The following is a 14405-nucleotide window of genomic DNA, read 5'->3' on the forward strand; positions in this document are numbered from 1 at the left end:
TCTCTCAGCTCTTGGGATATTGATAGAAATAGGGGCTGTGAGGATTAAATAAAGAGCAGCTTGTTGCATATGAAAAAATACCCCTCAGTCCTCACTTTCTCTGCGATGATTCAGCTTTTCCAACAGCGCTGCCGAGATAAAAGGCTCGCATGTGAGCAGAAGTGTTAGCAAGGGCTGTAATGCTTTCAGCGCAGCCTCTCGCAAAAGGGCCTTGGCTGCGGGAGCAGATCCCGCCTGCTCCCAAACCTCCTCCCGCGGCGGGGAGGCGCTGGGGATGCAGCAGAGGCTGCTGCCCGCTCTCAGGCCAGCACGGGCGGATGGCTCGCTGCTGGCTTTAGGGGAGCTCTGCAGATGCACCCGCGTCGCTCTCCCCGGCCGGCGGAGGGAGGAGGCGAATCGCCCCTCCCCGCGCAGCCGGGCCGGGCCGGGCTGAGCCGGGCCGGGCTGAGCCGAGCCGAGCCGGGCCGGGCTGAGCCGAGCCCCCGCGGGCCGCCCGCCTCGGCATCACCCCGGCACCGCCGCTCTAATCAGCGGCAGGCCCCGGGCACGGGCTAATTAGAAACATCGAAGGGGCTTTCTATCTTTGGAAATCTGTCTCTCAACATCAAAGTGCTCCGCGCAAGTCGTCCTCCAGAGGCCGGCTCCCATATCTAAATGAGTGATGTATTTCATGGTATCTGTCGGGATGGATATAACGAAGGGAACCGGCTTTGAGACGGAGCATGATGTGAAAAACAGGTGGCCCGCTGTTGCGGAGCATCTGTTTTGCAGCGCCGTTGTGTTCCGGTAAACTGCGCAAACACGGTGGGTGCGCAGCCCCCGGGGATGCTGACGGGAGAACCCCCGTGTCCCTGCGGGCCCTCTGCCCCCCGGCCTGCAAGAAAAGCGGCACTGCCCCCGCCTCGGGGAGACGTGCACCTCTCTCCCCCAAAGACCCAGGGCTGCGGGTGCCGTGCCGGGTACGTGGCAAAGCAAGTACTTCTCTCCGCGCTGTCCCTGCCGGGGCCTTCAGCCTCCCCCACGGGGCTGCAGCACTCCCAGGGCCACACTCCGCTCTCCTAGCCCCTCGGAGAAGCCGGCTCCCCGCTCCGTGAGCCCGCTGGCCTCGGGTCACCCCCGGTCTGGCCTGTAAACGATACTGCGCTGAGCTCACGGCGCTCGCTGGTAGCGCTGCCAAGGCCGGCCCCTCTGGGTTTGCTCAGCCGCTCCGACCGAGCACGGCTATATTCCTACTCTTATCTGTGCTATAATAAAAAGTGTTGGCTCGTATCAACCGAGCCGTAAATCCAGCCGAGCGTGCGCGTTTCAAAGGCACGGACAAATGGCCGTGGTTTCCCCGGGGGACGGGCAGGACGGCGGGCAGCGCTGGCTATGGGATGACCGGCTGGGTAATGGTGCACCGCGTCTCTCCAAGAGCCCTCTGCCCTGCCAGGGCCCGGCGGAGGCAGCGCTCGGCAGCGGGGGAGATCCGGGGCGTTCAGATCCCCCGCACCTACCGCGGGAAGGCAACCCCAGCCTCCCGTCGCCTGGGAGGGCTCGGGGCATCCCGCTCAAAACAGGCAGGGCTGCAGGTGTCACAACATCTTTGGAAATGCATTTCCTGCCGTTATGAACGCCTTTACTTTGGGGGAAAAAAAAAAAAAAAAAAAAAAAAAGAACGGCCTCTACACCCGTGAAAATCCCACTTATCGCAGCGGGAATGGGCTGCCTCTGGAAGGTAAAACGCTGCTCCCGATAGGTAAGAACAGAAACGATGAGCGAAAGGGAAAAACTCCAACCCCTCAAAAGAGACAAAAGAAAACCCGAACCCCCAAGCAATCAAAAACCCCGCTCCATCCATAAGAGCTTTCCCCCGGGCCGTGGTTCCCTAGCTGCGCGGAGGGCAGGTGGCACCGCCCCGGGATGCGGGAGCGGCGCGCCCGCGGAGGCTGAGCTGGGCGGCCGGCAGCCTGCTGTCCCTACGGGGGCAGACCCCCCCCCCTCCCCCCCCCCCCTTCCTACAGTTGTTATTTTTATTTTAATTGGTGATTGCGCTCCCTCCCGTCACTTTTCTGCGGTGGTTGGTGCCAGGCTCAGGAGTCCCGCGGGGATGGGGCGCCTGGTCCGGCAGCAGTCCCAGCCACTGCCCGCCCCGTGTGCGGGGCCGCGGGTGGGCCTTGCTCCCGGTGCCTGCGGAGGGCTCTCGGGAAGCGGCGACAGAAAGACTCCGAGGCTGCTGGGAGAGACGATCGGTCTCCACATCCCCTGCCGAGGCTGCCTCCTCCCGCCTCCTCTCGGTCTCGCCGCTGCCTCCGGTCCCCGGGCGCTTCCCCGCGGGTCTGGGCGACGGCAGCGGACGGGCGGAGTCTGGGGGCTGAGTTTCCCCGAGCTCCGTTTTTTGTCGGTGCTGGAGGAGACGCTGACGATAACTGATCGCTAGTTCCCGGGAAGCGCGGCTGATGACTTTTTTTTTTTTTTTTTTTTCCGGTTTGGGTTTTTCCTTGGTGTTGTTTTTTTTTTTTTTCCCCTACGGTCTTTCCGATGTGTATTACCGAAATGTCTCGTCTCTTTCCCTTATTGGAAATGATTTCCCACTTCTATTGTGGTGAACTTTGCCTCGCCTGACTCTTTACGGCTTTTCTCTTGTTGATGGTCTCTCCTTTGTGGAAGTTTCGCGGGCTGATTGTATTTGTTAATTAGTTGCTAACAGCATCGTAATGTGGGCTTGATGGATAACCATGTCATTAGCGCTCACCCCTGCAATTCACATTTCCAACCGGGCAGGGGCTACCCCCTGCCGAGCCCGTGATTTGTGGCTGTTCTTTCCCGTGGGTGACACGCAGCCCCATCCCCTCCCTGCTCTCCTCCGCGCTGTGCCGCGGCTGGAGGGGGCGCGACCGCTGCAATTTTCACACCGAATGACGAACCCGCAGCTCCGGGCTGCAGCCGCCTCCTTGCGCTTTACTTTGGTGCGGAAAAGACATCGAGCCCCGCTCCTTTGTGCGGCTCTGCGGCGGTACGTGGGCGCCCGTACAACACCCCCCCCCCCCCCCCCCAAACCCCTCTGGCTGCCGGGGAGGGGAATAAAGACGGCCCGCCCAAACCGCTGCCGGCGCGACTTTCCCCGGGCTGCGCGGCCACGCGTGGGAAGAACCGCAGCCACACGGCTCCGTCCCCGCCCGCGGCAGCGCCCGGAGCCCGCCCCGCCCGGTAGCGCCCGTCGGGGGGGAGTCCGCTCGCCCGTCCCGCCCCTCTCCGCGCCTTCCCCGCCGGGGGGCTCGGCCGAGCCTGGGAGATGTAGTCCCGGCTCCCGGGCTCGCCGGCGGCCGGCGGGGCTTCTGCGGGGGACTACGTTTCCCAGGCCCCCCTGCTGCTCGGCCGGGCCGCGGGAAGGGCCGGGCTGTCAATCAGCGCGCGTCGGCGGGGGCAGCGGGACGGGGATCCCCCCGCCCGCCCCGTGTCCCGCTAATAATAAGTGCTTCAGAGCCTTAAAAGCGGGGATGCAAGTGTCATGTGGGCGCGTCGCAAGGGGCTGAGCTCCGGCTGAGCGCCCGGGGCCGTTTTGCCGCCGGCATAGCCGGGAAGGGGGGGAAAAAAGGGGGGAGAAAAAAAGGAGATTAAAAAAAAAAAAAAAAGCCTCGGAGCTGGTTCCCGGGGAAGGGGCGAGAGGAGAGAAGCCCGAAAGGCTGGACAAGCCGTCAGCGAAGTGGCGATGAGGCGCAGGAAGACGGCGGTGGCGGCCGGCTGCTGCCTCGCCTTCCTCCTGGGCACCCTGCTCAACCTCCTCTTCATCCCCGGCTCCGAGCACCCGCCGCCGCCCCGCCAGGAGCTGACCCCCTCCCCGCCCGGCGCCCCCCTCTTCCCGCCGGAGGAGGAGATCGGCGGAGTCCAGGCCGCCCTGGCGCGGCAGATCCGCGAGCGCTACGAGGAGGTGCTGCGCTACCGGCAGCACCGGGCGGCGGCGGCGGGGCGGCGGCCGCTGCGGCCGCGGGAGCGGCGCCTGATGGACCTGGCGCCGCCGCGCACCTCGGCGGAGCAGCCGGGGCCGCGGGGCCGAGCGGCGGCGGGGCCGTGGGCCGGCGCCTCGGCCGAGCTCTCGCTGGAGCCGCCGCTGCTGGGCTGCCGCGACATCCGCGATGTCAGCGGCGTGCAGTACCTGGGCTCGGGGTACACCAAGGCGGTCTACAAGGCGGTCCTCAACCGCACGCTGGCCGTGGCCCTGAAGGCGGTGGACTTCGGCGGGCACGACATCGCCCACTGCGTGCGGCAATTCTCCGCCCTGGGGGACTGCTACCGCCTGGCCGCCTACAAGATCGTCAAAGAGATGATCCTGCTGCAGCGGCTGCGCCACGCCAACGTCCTGCAGGTACGCGGAGCCCCGCCGGGGCGGGTGGGTCGCGCTGCCTTTCCCCGGCTTTCTTCGTCCCGCCGCGGGCGACCTGTGGGAGCTACCGCCGCCAGTCCCGGCGTGCGCGGGGAGCGGGCCGGGACCGTGCCGCGGAGCCCCCGAGAGCTCGCACACGCAGCCCCGTCCCCTGTCCCGTGGGCAGCCGCACCCCCTTCGGCGGGCGCGGTGGGGGTCGCTGTCGCCGGGGCAGATGTCCCTGTCCCCGGCACGGCCGTTCCGGACCTCCCGTCCCCGCCGCGTGTCCGCGGGAAGGCGCTTCGATGGGCGCTTTCCGCTGGCAGCGGCGGTGATCGGTACCCCACGGCGACAAGTGAACGGCCCCGGCGGGACAAGGCCGGGAGCGGTGTGGGATGCGGCGCGTTCCCCCTCCTGCCCCCCGGCCCTGCGGCTTGCGCTCTGATCCCGCTTCCTCGTAAACAAAACGAATGCTGAGGTGAGGAAGGGGGCGAGGGGGAGGCCGAGGAAGGACTCGCAAATCCAAACATTGCTCCCCGAATGTGGGAAAAAAAAGTCAGGCTTGAATTCAAGCGCCGCTGGCTGCGGTACCCCCGGAGAGAAGGCAGCGGTGGGGTCACCCGTGGCAGCCTCTGCCGGGACTCCCGGCGGGCTCAGCTGGATCCGCGCAGCCCCGGCGGCACACGGGGGGCTCACCCAGGGCAGGCCGGGTGGGAGCCCTGCTGGCCGGTGCGCCGGCAGCGCGGCACTTGCCAGAAGGGGCTGCATTGTAGGGCTGTTACACATCAGCGTGAATCTCAGCGGGTCCATTTGGATGTAAATGCTGGTATGGAAATTCCTATTGCGTTTCGCATAGCATGAGCGTTGCAGTAGAATAAAAAATGAACGTTAGACCAGACGGTCTCACAGTAGGTGCTTTTTGAACTGAACCGGGTAAAGGAGTTTTGTGTTTCTTCTTCAGCAGCTGCAGCAGGAGTACCAGCTCCCCCACGAGAACTTCAGATCCCAGCGATCAAAGCTCTCGAGTTTCATATACTGTTCAAAGAAAGGCTAGTCATGATTTATCCACAACAAGAAAATAGATATTAACCATCCTTCCTTCCTTCCTTCCTTCCTTCCTTCCTTCCTTCCTTCCTTCCTTCCTTCCTTCCTTCCTTCCTTCCTTCCTTCCTTCCTTCCTTCCTTCCTTCCTTCCTTCCTTCCTTCCTTCCTTCCTTCCTTCCTTCCTTCCTTCCTTCCTTCCTTCCTTCCTTCCTTCCTTCCTTCCTTCCTTCCCTTTTCCATACTCTCCTCTGCGGGGCCAGGTCTAACTATAATGCGCAGGGAGAGCAGCGTCTTGTAAACCACGAAAACCTGTGCTCCTAGAACGGGTATTAGTTGCTCCCCTTACGCTGTGTTGAATTCCACTTGGAAAAGCCATGCTTGGATGCAGCCATCGTTACTGGTTGCTCTGAGAGGATTTTGTTTCGCCCCCAAGATTGGTGTTTTTTTTTTTTTTACTTTTTTCCTTAGTGTGAGTTGGCCAGTGTGTGGTTTTTTAAAGTTGAGTCACTTTGGTAGGCACTAGCAATTCTTTCCCATGTTGGTCGCCTGTAGTTTTATTCCCTGGAAGGATAAATTTGGCATTAATTTGGAGCCGTCCCTCTCACAAACAGAAAGGGGGGGTGTGCTGGCTGTCCCCGCAGGTGAGGGCGGGGGATCCTCTGGCAGCGCCCCCGAAGTTTCCCGATGCCCTGCATCCCCCCACAGCAAACCTTGGAGGAGCCGCAGGAATTCACTTCTCCGGTTGGGAATGATGTGGAGGAACCACAGTAATTCACTTCTCCGGTCCGGGATGTCAGGTGGACTCTGAAGTGGGAAGCGCAGGCGAGGTGCGGGGTGTCGCATGGCGGGGGGGCCGGGGCAGGAGCAGCTGGAGGATGAGATGAGCAGGCGCTTCCATCAGCGCCAGAAGAAACACGCCCAGCCTCCGTGCTGGGAAAATGCTCTCATGGGCAAAAATCCCGACTGTTAGTTAGGGCTTCGTATTTACATGCCACCCCTTTTAAAAATAGATTGCACTTAAATCAGAAACATGTTTTCAGATTCGTTCCGATTTTGTCATTGTGTTTCCTTTTGCCTGCCCTCCTGCTGCATCAGCCCCAGCGGCGCTGCCTGGTCGGAGGAGAGCCCCGCGCCCCGGGCGTCCCCCTTTTGTTGTTTAATGCCCCGCGTTGTGGGGGCGCACGGGGCCCGGGTGCTGCGCCCTGAGCGAGGGCCAAGCGTGTGATAAGGCACTGCCTTGAAAGGAGACGGCGCATATCGACCTGACAGGCGCTATCCGGACACTCTCGGGACGGGAGCAAGTCTCCGGTGTCATGCAGGAGCCGTAGAACCGATGAGGAAAATGGGCACCGGGGAACGACATGAAATATATTGGTTATGCCTCTGTTAAAATCTCACACAGGACAGGATCGGCTGACTTCGTGATTCTTTACTTGTTTCCAGCAAAAGCCGGCCCCGGGATTAGGGTTCACTGTTCAGGGTTTGCTGCCGAGGTGGAGGAATCAGTTCGAAAGCCAGTGTCTCCTTCTTTCTCTGGCTTTTGACAGGCGCTTCAGCTCCCATTGGAGCAGGAGGACCGGGCTGGCTACAGACGCCAGGGGCACGATGCCGCATCTAGTGGGCCAGCCGAGGCCGGGAGCTTCCCTGCCTTTGCTTCTTACCTCGGTTTTGCTCCTTTCCCCCCCTCCCCGGCGGCTCCCGGCATACCCAAATACGAGCCGGCCGCTATAAATAGCAGGAAGGACGTGCCACCCTGCTGTCACCCTGCCGTGCCGGGGGAAGGCAGGGCTGGCGGGCGGCCCCGGCTGGGGCAGGCGGGGAGCCTGGAGGGGTCGGGTTGGGCAGGACGGCGGCACTCACCGGGTCGCTCCTCGGCGACCGCCCGGGGCTGCTGGAGGCGGGCGGGAGCTCTTCCTCCGCCTCCCCACGCCGCGGGCGTGGGAGGGAGCGACCCCCGGGGACGCGTCCACGCAGGCGGCCGCCAGCCGCCCTGCCTCAGCTGGAGCCCTCCCGGGCATCCCCGGCCCCGGTCAGGGACTGGCGGCCGGGAGTGCGTTCGTGAGTGTCTTCTGCTGAAAATAAAAGTATCGTGTCGGTTCAGTCCTAGGAAAGGGGGTTTTCCTGTAAATCTCTGGCAGCTGACAGCCTGAAGTGTAGTTTGTAAGATAACAGGCTTGTTCTTTACTGTCTCAGCAGTTCTCATTCTGGCCTGTCTCTTGTCAAAATCAGCTTTTTTTTTTTTTTTTTTTTTTTTTTTTTTTTTTTTTTTTTTTTTTTTTAAGCCATCCTTTCAAAAAGACTTTATTGTTGTACAAAATACGATGGAGCGGAAAAGAGCTCTTTGCAGAAAGTACCAGTGCCTTCAGACAACACGCTGACATATCCACCGTGCTCTCTGCCCGGGGAAGGAGCCAGATGTGTCAGCTCTGGCAGATGTAGTGAATCAAGTCTAGCGAAAGAAACACGGAAAACCAGCAAGAGGGAGAGTGGTTTCACATTAGGCAAAGGAGACGAAGGCAGCTTGCCTTCCTGTTTTTATTTCCATGCTCTGCCCGTCACTTGCACGAAGGGCCAGCGCTGGGCCATCGCCCCCCCTTGCCCCCGCCGTCTGGGGCTGCCCGAGGCTCCCTGGGGCGGCAGCCGCTGGGAAGGGCAGGTGCAGGCTGCCGTGGAAATACATTTGCTTTGGAGTGGCGAAGAGAGGGGGTAGTTCATTAAAGTTGATTTTATAATGAAGGGCACCGGGGAAGAAAGGGGAACTGGGTCACTGATTTATTGTAGCAGAGGATTTAGCGGCCCGCTAATTGCTTCTCAGTCGCTCTGTGTCAAATGCGGTGCCCGATCTCTTCCTTTCACTCCGTGCTGCGATTTCTTTTCTTGCAGAGTTCAAATGCTGCTGTCTGAATCCTGGCTTTCTGTGCATTTTAAGATGATTTAGTGTGCTTTAATTCCTCCCTGCCCATATTTGAGGAAGAAAAGAAAATCAAACCATTTGCAGTTAATTTCAAACAATGAGCACAATTGTAGTGACACAAAGGCAATGTTTGATTTACTGTAATAATGTAATTATAGCCCTGGAGTATCAGAATCAAGGTTGGTGCCATTCTTCCTTCGTTTGCATTGCTGAAGAGAAGGGAGGGAAGGTCTGAAACTGCAGACGTTTGTAAAAGTGGAAGCTTATTTCTTTGACAGCAATTTATCAGCACTTTCAGTGTGAGTTCACAGTGATTCATTTAAGAAGGCGCTACCACTCTCTTTTTAAACACACGCACAAAAGCTCAGGGTAAAGGCTTGGCTTTGTCTGATGCTGATGGAAGACACTAGCTGCTAACAGCACCGATGCCTTGCTGGCTGCCCAGACGAGGCCGGTTCATTTGGCTTATTTAGCTTGAGTGTAAAGTTAAAATGTGTAGATGAGATACTGAGATGACATCCGAACTAGAAAAGTCACCATCCAAACACCGAAGCAGTTTCTGCATGAATTGGGTCAGTCAGCTCTACTGTATTTGTAGCTGATCTTTTTCAAGATGGTCACGGTTACCGGGAGAATGTTTGTCTCTTGCAAAATTAATTGACTCAAATAGGCTGCAAATACTACATCACTTACTGCTGACAAGTCGATTAAGATGTGCTAGCTGATCACAGTATTTTTAAATACCCTTTTTTAAACAGGATTTTCTCTTCTTTACATGTGATAATTAAGAGATTTATTTACCCTGATGGTTTCCCTATACATATGCATAGCCAACAGGATACGGCAGTTTTAATTTTAATGTGAGAATTAAAATAATAAAGCTTTGTGTACTGTTTGCTGATTCCAGGTGGAAATAGACAATCTTCCCAAGTCTGAACAGAGTCAATGTACAATTAATTTCCAGTGCAAACTTACTTGCATAGGGATTGTATGGACTCTTGAAGGTCTGGTCCTTCACCATCCTTTTCACAGGAATCCACTGTTGCTTTCACAGAAGGCAGGGGGGAAGGGGAGATTGTGCTGTGGTGGAAACAGCTACTCAGGGACCTCTTCCCTGTTGCCAGCAGGTGGGCACTGGATGCCTTTTGTGGTGGCAGTGGTGCAGGATTCCCAGCAACAAGTCTTGTCCGGTCTGGCTGGAGTTTGGCCAGCAGAACTCAGGGAACTACTGACCTGAGAATAGTGCTGCAATTGCCAATAGCAGCTGGTGGGAGCCTATATGGAGAATTTGTCATTCTTGGTGTTTAGATGGGGCAGCAGAGGTTCCCAGCTCTTGGAGATCAAACCTTTCAAAGCCAAGTGCTGAAGGAGAATTAACCTTTGAGGCTGGGGCTGGATGGGCTCTCACTACACACCCCACATACTTCCTTTAGGAAGGTCATGTTAGACTGGGAGTGTTTTCTAATATTTTTCTAAATTACCTCACTCGAGCTGCTCTTGGGACAGGTTTATTAAAGATGAATGAGGCCATCACGTGGTGCAAGACCAGGCTGATAGTGGCTGTTTAACTGGTGTTGGGGTCAGAGGAGCCTCAGCTCCCAGGCAGATGAGTCTGCCATACCTTCTCAGTGGTGGGGGAGGTTGGCACCTCTTGTTAGCCACCTCCTTCCTCTGGAACTTTCTGCCACCCCCACTGCCTGGTGAGCCGCGATGGAGTGGCTTCTTTGTCCCAGTCAATCCATTGCTTGACATCACCATAGGTACACCTTGAAGGAGGGGAGCATTTTCGGTCTCTTGGGAACCCTTTGAGATGGTTAGTGGTGGTCAACGCAAGGTGTTGGGGATGGACATTCATGTGGTGAGAGAAAAAAGCAGGCAGTGCCACCTACTGATGGCTCGGGAGAGCCAGCCCGCTGCCGCTAGCAGATGTCCCCACAGCCCCAAGGAGCTCGGGGTGGAGTGGAGAAGGGCAGGGAGAGCAGACAGATGCGGTTTGGCGAGGAAAGAAGAATTACACAAAGTGCTTCTTTATTGTGAGACTGCTTCCCAAAAGGCCCAGATGTTATCCTGCACTTTTAAGAGTGAAGAAAGGATCTGTTAACAAGAGTTTCAGAGCTGCTGGAAGCGTAGAACTGATACAATTGCAAACCCACTCTTAACTGTTCCTGTCCCTGCAAGGCAAGCTGTACATCTTGATGCTGAAGTCACCAAAGAGTATTTTTTTCCCATTGAATTCCATGAGATGGCAGAGGGTATTCAACTTGCAAAGCTGCTGGCAGGAATGACTTTCCATAAGGCACATATCATCACATAACTTAAAAGGGCTACATTGTCCCTTCTTTTAAAAGTAGCATTCGTAAAACTAATCCCAGTCATTTGTTGAATGATTTCTATGGTTGTTTCTCAGTTTTATGTGCCACGTAAATCATTCCAGAAGACTGGTTTGAATTTCTGCCTCCTTCATTGGAGTTGATGACTTGCAACCTCATCCAGTTTCTTTGAGGAGAGCCCAGCGCTGCTGCTTCTTCTCCGTGGCTTGGAGAGATCAGCGGTCACCGCAGGATGCTGTGGGTATGATCAAGCTCTCCCTTGCTGCTTGCCTTTTTCCATGGGAGCAACAATAAATGAGCAAGGTCATTCAGGGCCATCAATATCGTGGCCTGGAATTAGTTATGACCAGGACAGAATTGCAGGGGGAAGCACATGGATTTTACAACTTATCCTTTCATTCTCCCTGCCCCCCAGTGTGGGATAGCTAGGTAAATCTCTTCTCCCTGGTATCCAGTGATAAGGCACGTGGGAATTGTTCAGAGCTGCGCTGGGGAAGGTTGAGACCTGACTTTAAGAAGGGTGGTCAAACACTGGAACATGCTTCCTCGAGAGGTGGTCAATGCCCCAAGCCCATCAGTGTTAAGGAAGCATTTGAACAATGCCCTCAATAACATCTTTGACTTTTGATCAGCCCTGGAATGGTCTGGAAGTTGGACTATGTGATCACTTCCTGTCCCTTCCAGCTGACCAACTGAAATATCCTTTCCAATCCTATCCCAGAAATGGATGACTGTGGGCCTTTTGCTCTGTCTTCTAGTTCAGCTATGTTTGGGAAGGGCAGGCAAGGATGTGGTGGTTGGCCAGGGGGGAGGAGGAGAGGAGCCCTGGGAGGGGGCACCAGGGCTGGCATGGTTCTGATCCCTCTGTGTTTCTGCTCTCTGCATGGACACAGCATTGGTGGATTCAGGCATCAGCTCTGTGCTTGGAAGTGTTGCAGGCCTGGTTTGTCAAGTGTCTGTGTCACATATGTGAGTTGGGGTTCTTAAAATATGGGTTTTTAAATGGATTTTTGTGTCAACACAGTCATCTGATGGTTCAGATAGATGCCCTATGACGTCTAAATTTTGTTGCCATTTTTCATTTGAGTGATGGCTGTGAAAAACTTGACAAGAACTAGTTCTCACAGGCATTGTGCTAACACTAATATTGACTCTAGACTAATTTTAAAGGACTTGTTATTTTTCATCACGCTCAGCTGAACTGTTCGGTTTAGGTAACAGACACCAAACATGGGGTTTTATATTGTTTCAGGCCAAATTTGGAACAACTTTAGTTTGGATAGACTTGCCTTTTTCTTGGATTATGTAGCTGCAGATAGACTCCAAGCTTATTTTAAAGCTTGCCATGATAAAGTTCAAAATTATATGACACATACCTAAGAAAGAAGAATTATACAGGTGAATTTATTATGATGAATCTAATACAAGCATTTCTGAACGTGTGATGCACAGAGGTTATTTGACAGTTTTGTAATGCAAGATCATGTCATGACAAAGGGTTAAACTTGTGGTGCAGCAGAACCGAATGCCCTGGCTGTGGATGGAGGTCAGGGGAACTTCTGATCTGGCTATTTACAAGATAATGAACTATGCCTCCAGTGATATCAGCCTGTTTCCACTGAAATCATGGTTGTATGAGTGATCCATTTGTCTTCACTGGTAGGCTTTACAAGAGCAGGCTGCTTGAGTGACTAAATATTTGCAGGGCTGGGCCTTGAGCTTGTGCAGTGCAATGCAAATTCAAAGTGCTGTAAATGTTTTTAGTAGAAGAATTTTCCACTTCAGAGTATGAGGAAAGCAGGGAGAGTAAAAGGGAGATAATGTTACTAAATCATAAGATTATAGCCAAAATAATATGTGTCAGAGCAGCAGGTATGTATGAATATGTATACACACATATACCTCTAAAATATATGTGGACCTTTATGGATATAGCAAAAGATATGGGTGAATACACATTGTGTCTGTTTCTGAGAACTACAGTCCAATTTTTCTATTAATGAAAATGTTTAGTAACAGTGCTAGGAATGAGATTCTTGTACCTTTTAGTTCTCCTGGAGTTTAGTGCTAATCATAATAATACATTTATAAATAAAGCCTAGGCAGAGCTGTGAATTTAGAGTTTTAATATTTGAATTACCCATTACTTGTTCTCGGTTCCAAAATCCAACAGCAGACAAAATCCCACCTCACAGCTGTCAGCACACAGTTTGGGTCCCACTCTCAAAAGGTTCTGTGTGGTGCTGGGGTTGTTCTGTGGGAGTGAAGCTCAGCACTTTGCAGGGCTTGATTGCTAGATTTCATTGTGAGAAAATCAATTTATTTCTTGTGCGCCATCTTGATATATTCTGTAGCAGGAAAGTCAGTATTGGATCAATCTTTAGTAGATTTAGGCATTGAGTTCCCTGCATTTTCCAGGTTCCCCGCATGTTACAGGTTTGCATGTGCTTTTGGGCTGATTGGCAATATGTAAAAATATTTGAATGTGTATCTTAAAAATGTATAAAACATTTTAAAATACACATGCAAATATTGTGTGTATACGTTAGAGATCAGAACAGGCGTATACATATATGCAAAAAATATATGTGAATATTTGTGTTTGTGTGCATATGTATGTATATTCATATATGTATGTACCATCAGCAATGAAGGGAAATTTTTAAAACATGAATGATTAATAAGTCTTAAAGTGACAGAAATGTCTCAAATAATGTACTGGTAAAGTGTAGCTGTATCAGGCTGTGCTGGGGATTTCTGCTCTTGCAGGGCTGGACTGTCTGAGTTCTTCAAGGATGAAATGTGAATCCAAGGACTGGACCCTAAAAATATTACATTAACTTAGCAGTAAAGTAGCAAGAGCTTCTAAAACACGCTGTTCTGGTTTTGAAACAGCAGCTCAAGCAAATGGCTCGTCAAAAGGCCAGTAGGAGCTTTTTATTTCCCCTGGGCACCAAAACACTACAAAATACAATCTCAACACAACCAGTTTTGATTAAGCAACTCTGTGTCCACGTATTTCTGAAAAGAAAGGCTGTGTCGAGTGTTGAGTACTGTCACTCTTCGTAAATGTGAGATTGTATTTCGTTGCACTTTTCTATTGTGAGCAGAAGTTGGGTCCTACTGTAGTCAAAATTAAAAAAGAATAGCAGTCCAAAATGAAAGAGAAGAGAGTTAGGTTTCTGCAATTTACTTCTGTGTAATGCAGTTGAGCCTGTCACTTATATTACAGCTGCTAGCAGTGCGCTTGAAGTTCACGTTCCGGGACTCACAGAAATCTCATGTTCATTAAAGAGGAAAGGGGGGAAATTGCCAGTTTTTGTGGCTGTAGAGAAAGAAGAATATTCACAATGTGTTGTAATTTTTAGGGAAATGGTATGATCTGTGCGGGGCCGTTTTGCCTCGGCTGCAGAGCCGAGCTGAACCAGCAGAGCCCCAGCTGGGGAAAAGGGCTGGGAGGACCTGTTTGGAAAAGGTGGGTCCTACTGTCTGTGATTGAGCAACCTCCATAAAGGAAATGTAACACTTTGGCAGTGGTTCTGGTTTGACATTTACTTTTCTGAAAGTCCAGCTGGGATGTCTACACCAATGCAGGAGGGCTCGTCGTTTGCACAGACTTACCCTGCTGATGACAGCTTAATAAGCTTCTTTATTTTGTGTTTTTGTTCAGTAAGCTTGTTGGCTTTTGTGCAGAGGCTGACCTCTGCTTTTGCCCTTCCCTGCTGCCCCAGCTCCTCTGAAAGGGGCACCTCTCTCCCCATAATTTGTAGTAAAA

General features: G+C 53.7%; 1 protein-coding gene across 1 annotated transcript in view; it reads left to right on the forward strand.

Annotated features, from left to right (window-relative positions):
- The first annotated feature begins 3612 nt into the window (after positions 1–3612).
- The window catches only part of PKDCC (protein kinase domain containing, cytoplasmic), a 35648-nt gene continuing 24855 nt past the window's right edge, over positions 3613–14405 (forward strand). Inside the window, exon 1 of the mRNA XM_040060618.2 lies at positions 3613–4345. Within this exon, the coding sequence (XP_039916552.1) occupies positions 3692–4345 (654 nt within the window). The 5' untranslated portion in view covers positions 3613–3691. The remainder of the gene's footprint in view (positions 4346–14405) is intronic.

This window comes from Hirundo rustica, chromosome 3 (genome assembly GCF_015227805.2).
Source record: "Hirundo rustica isolate bHirRus1 chromosome 3, bHirRus1.pri.v3, whole genome shotgun sequence".
Lineage (NCBI taxonomy): Eukaryota > Metazoa > Chordata > Aves > Passeriformes > Hirundinidae > Hirundo > Hirundo rustica.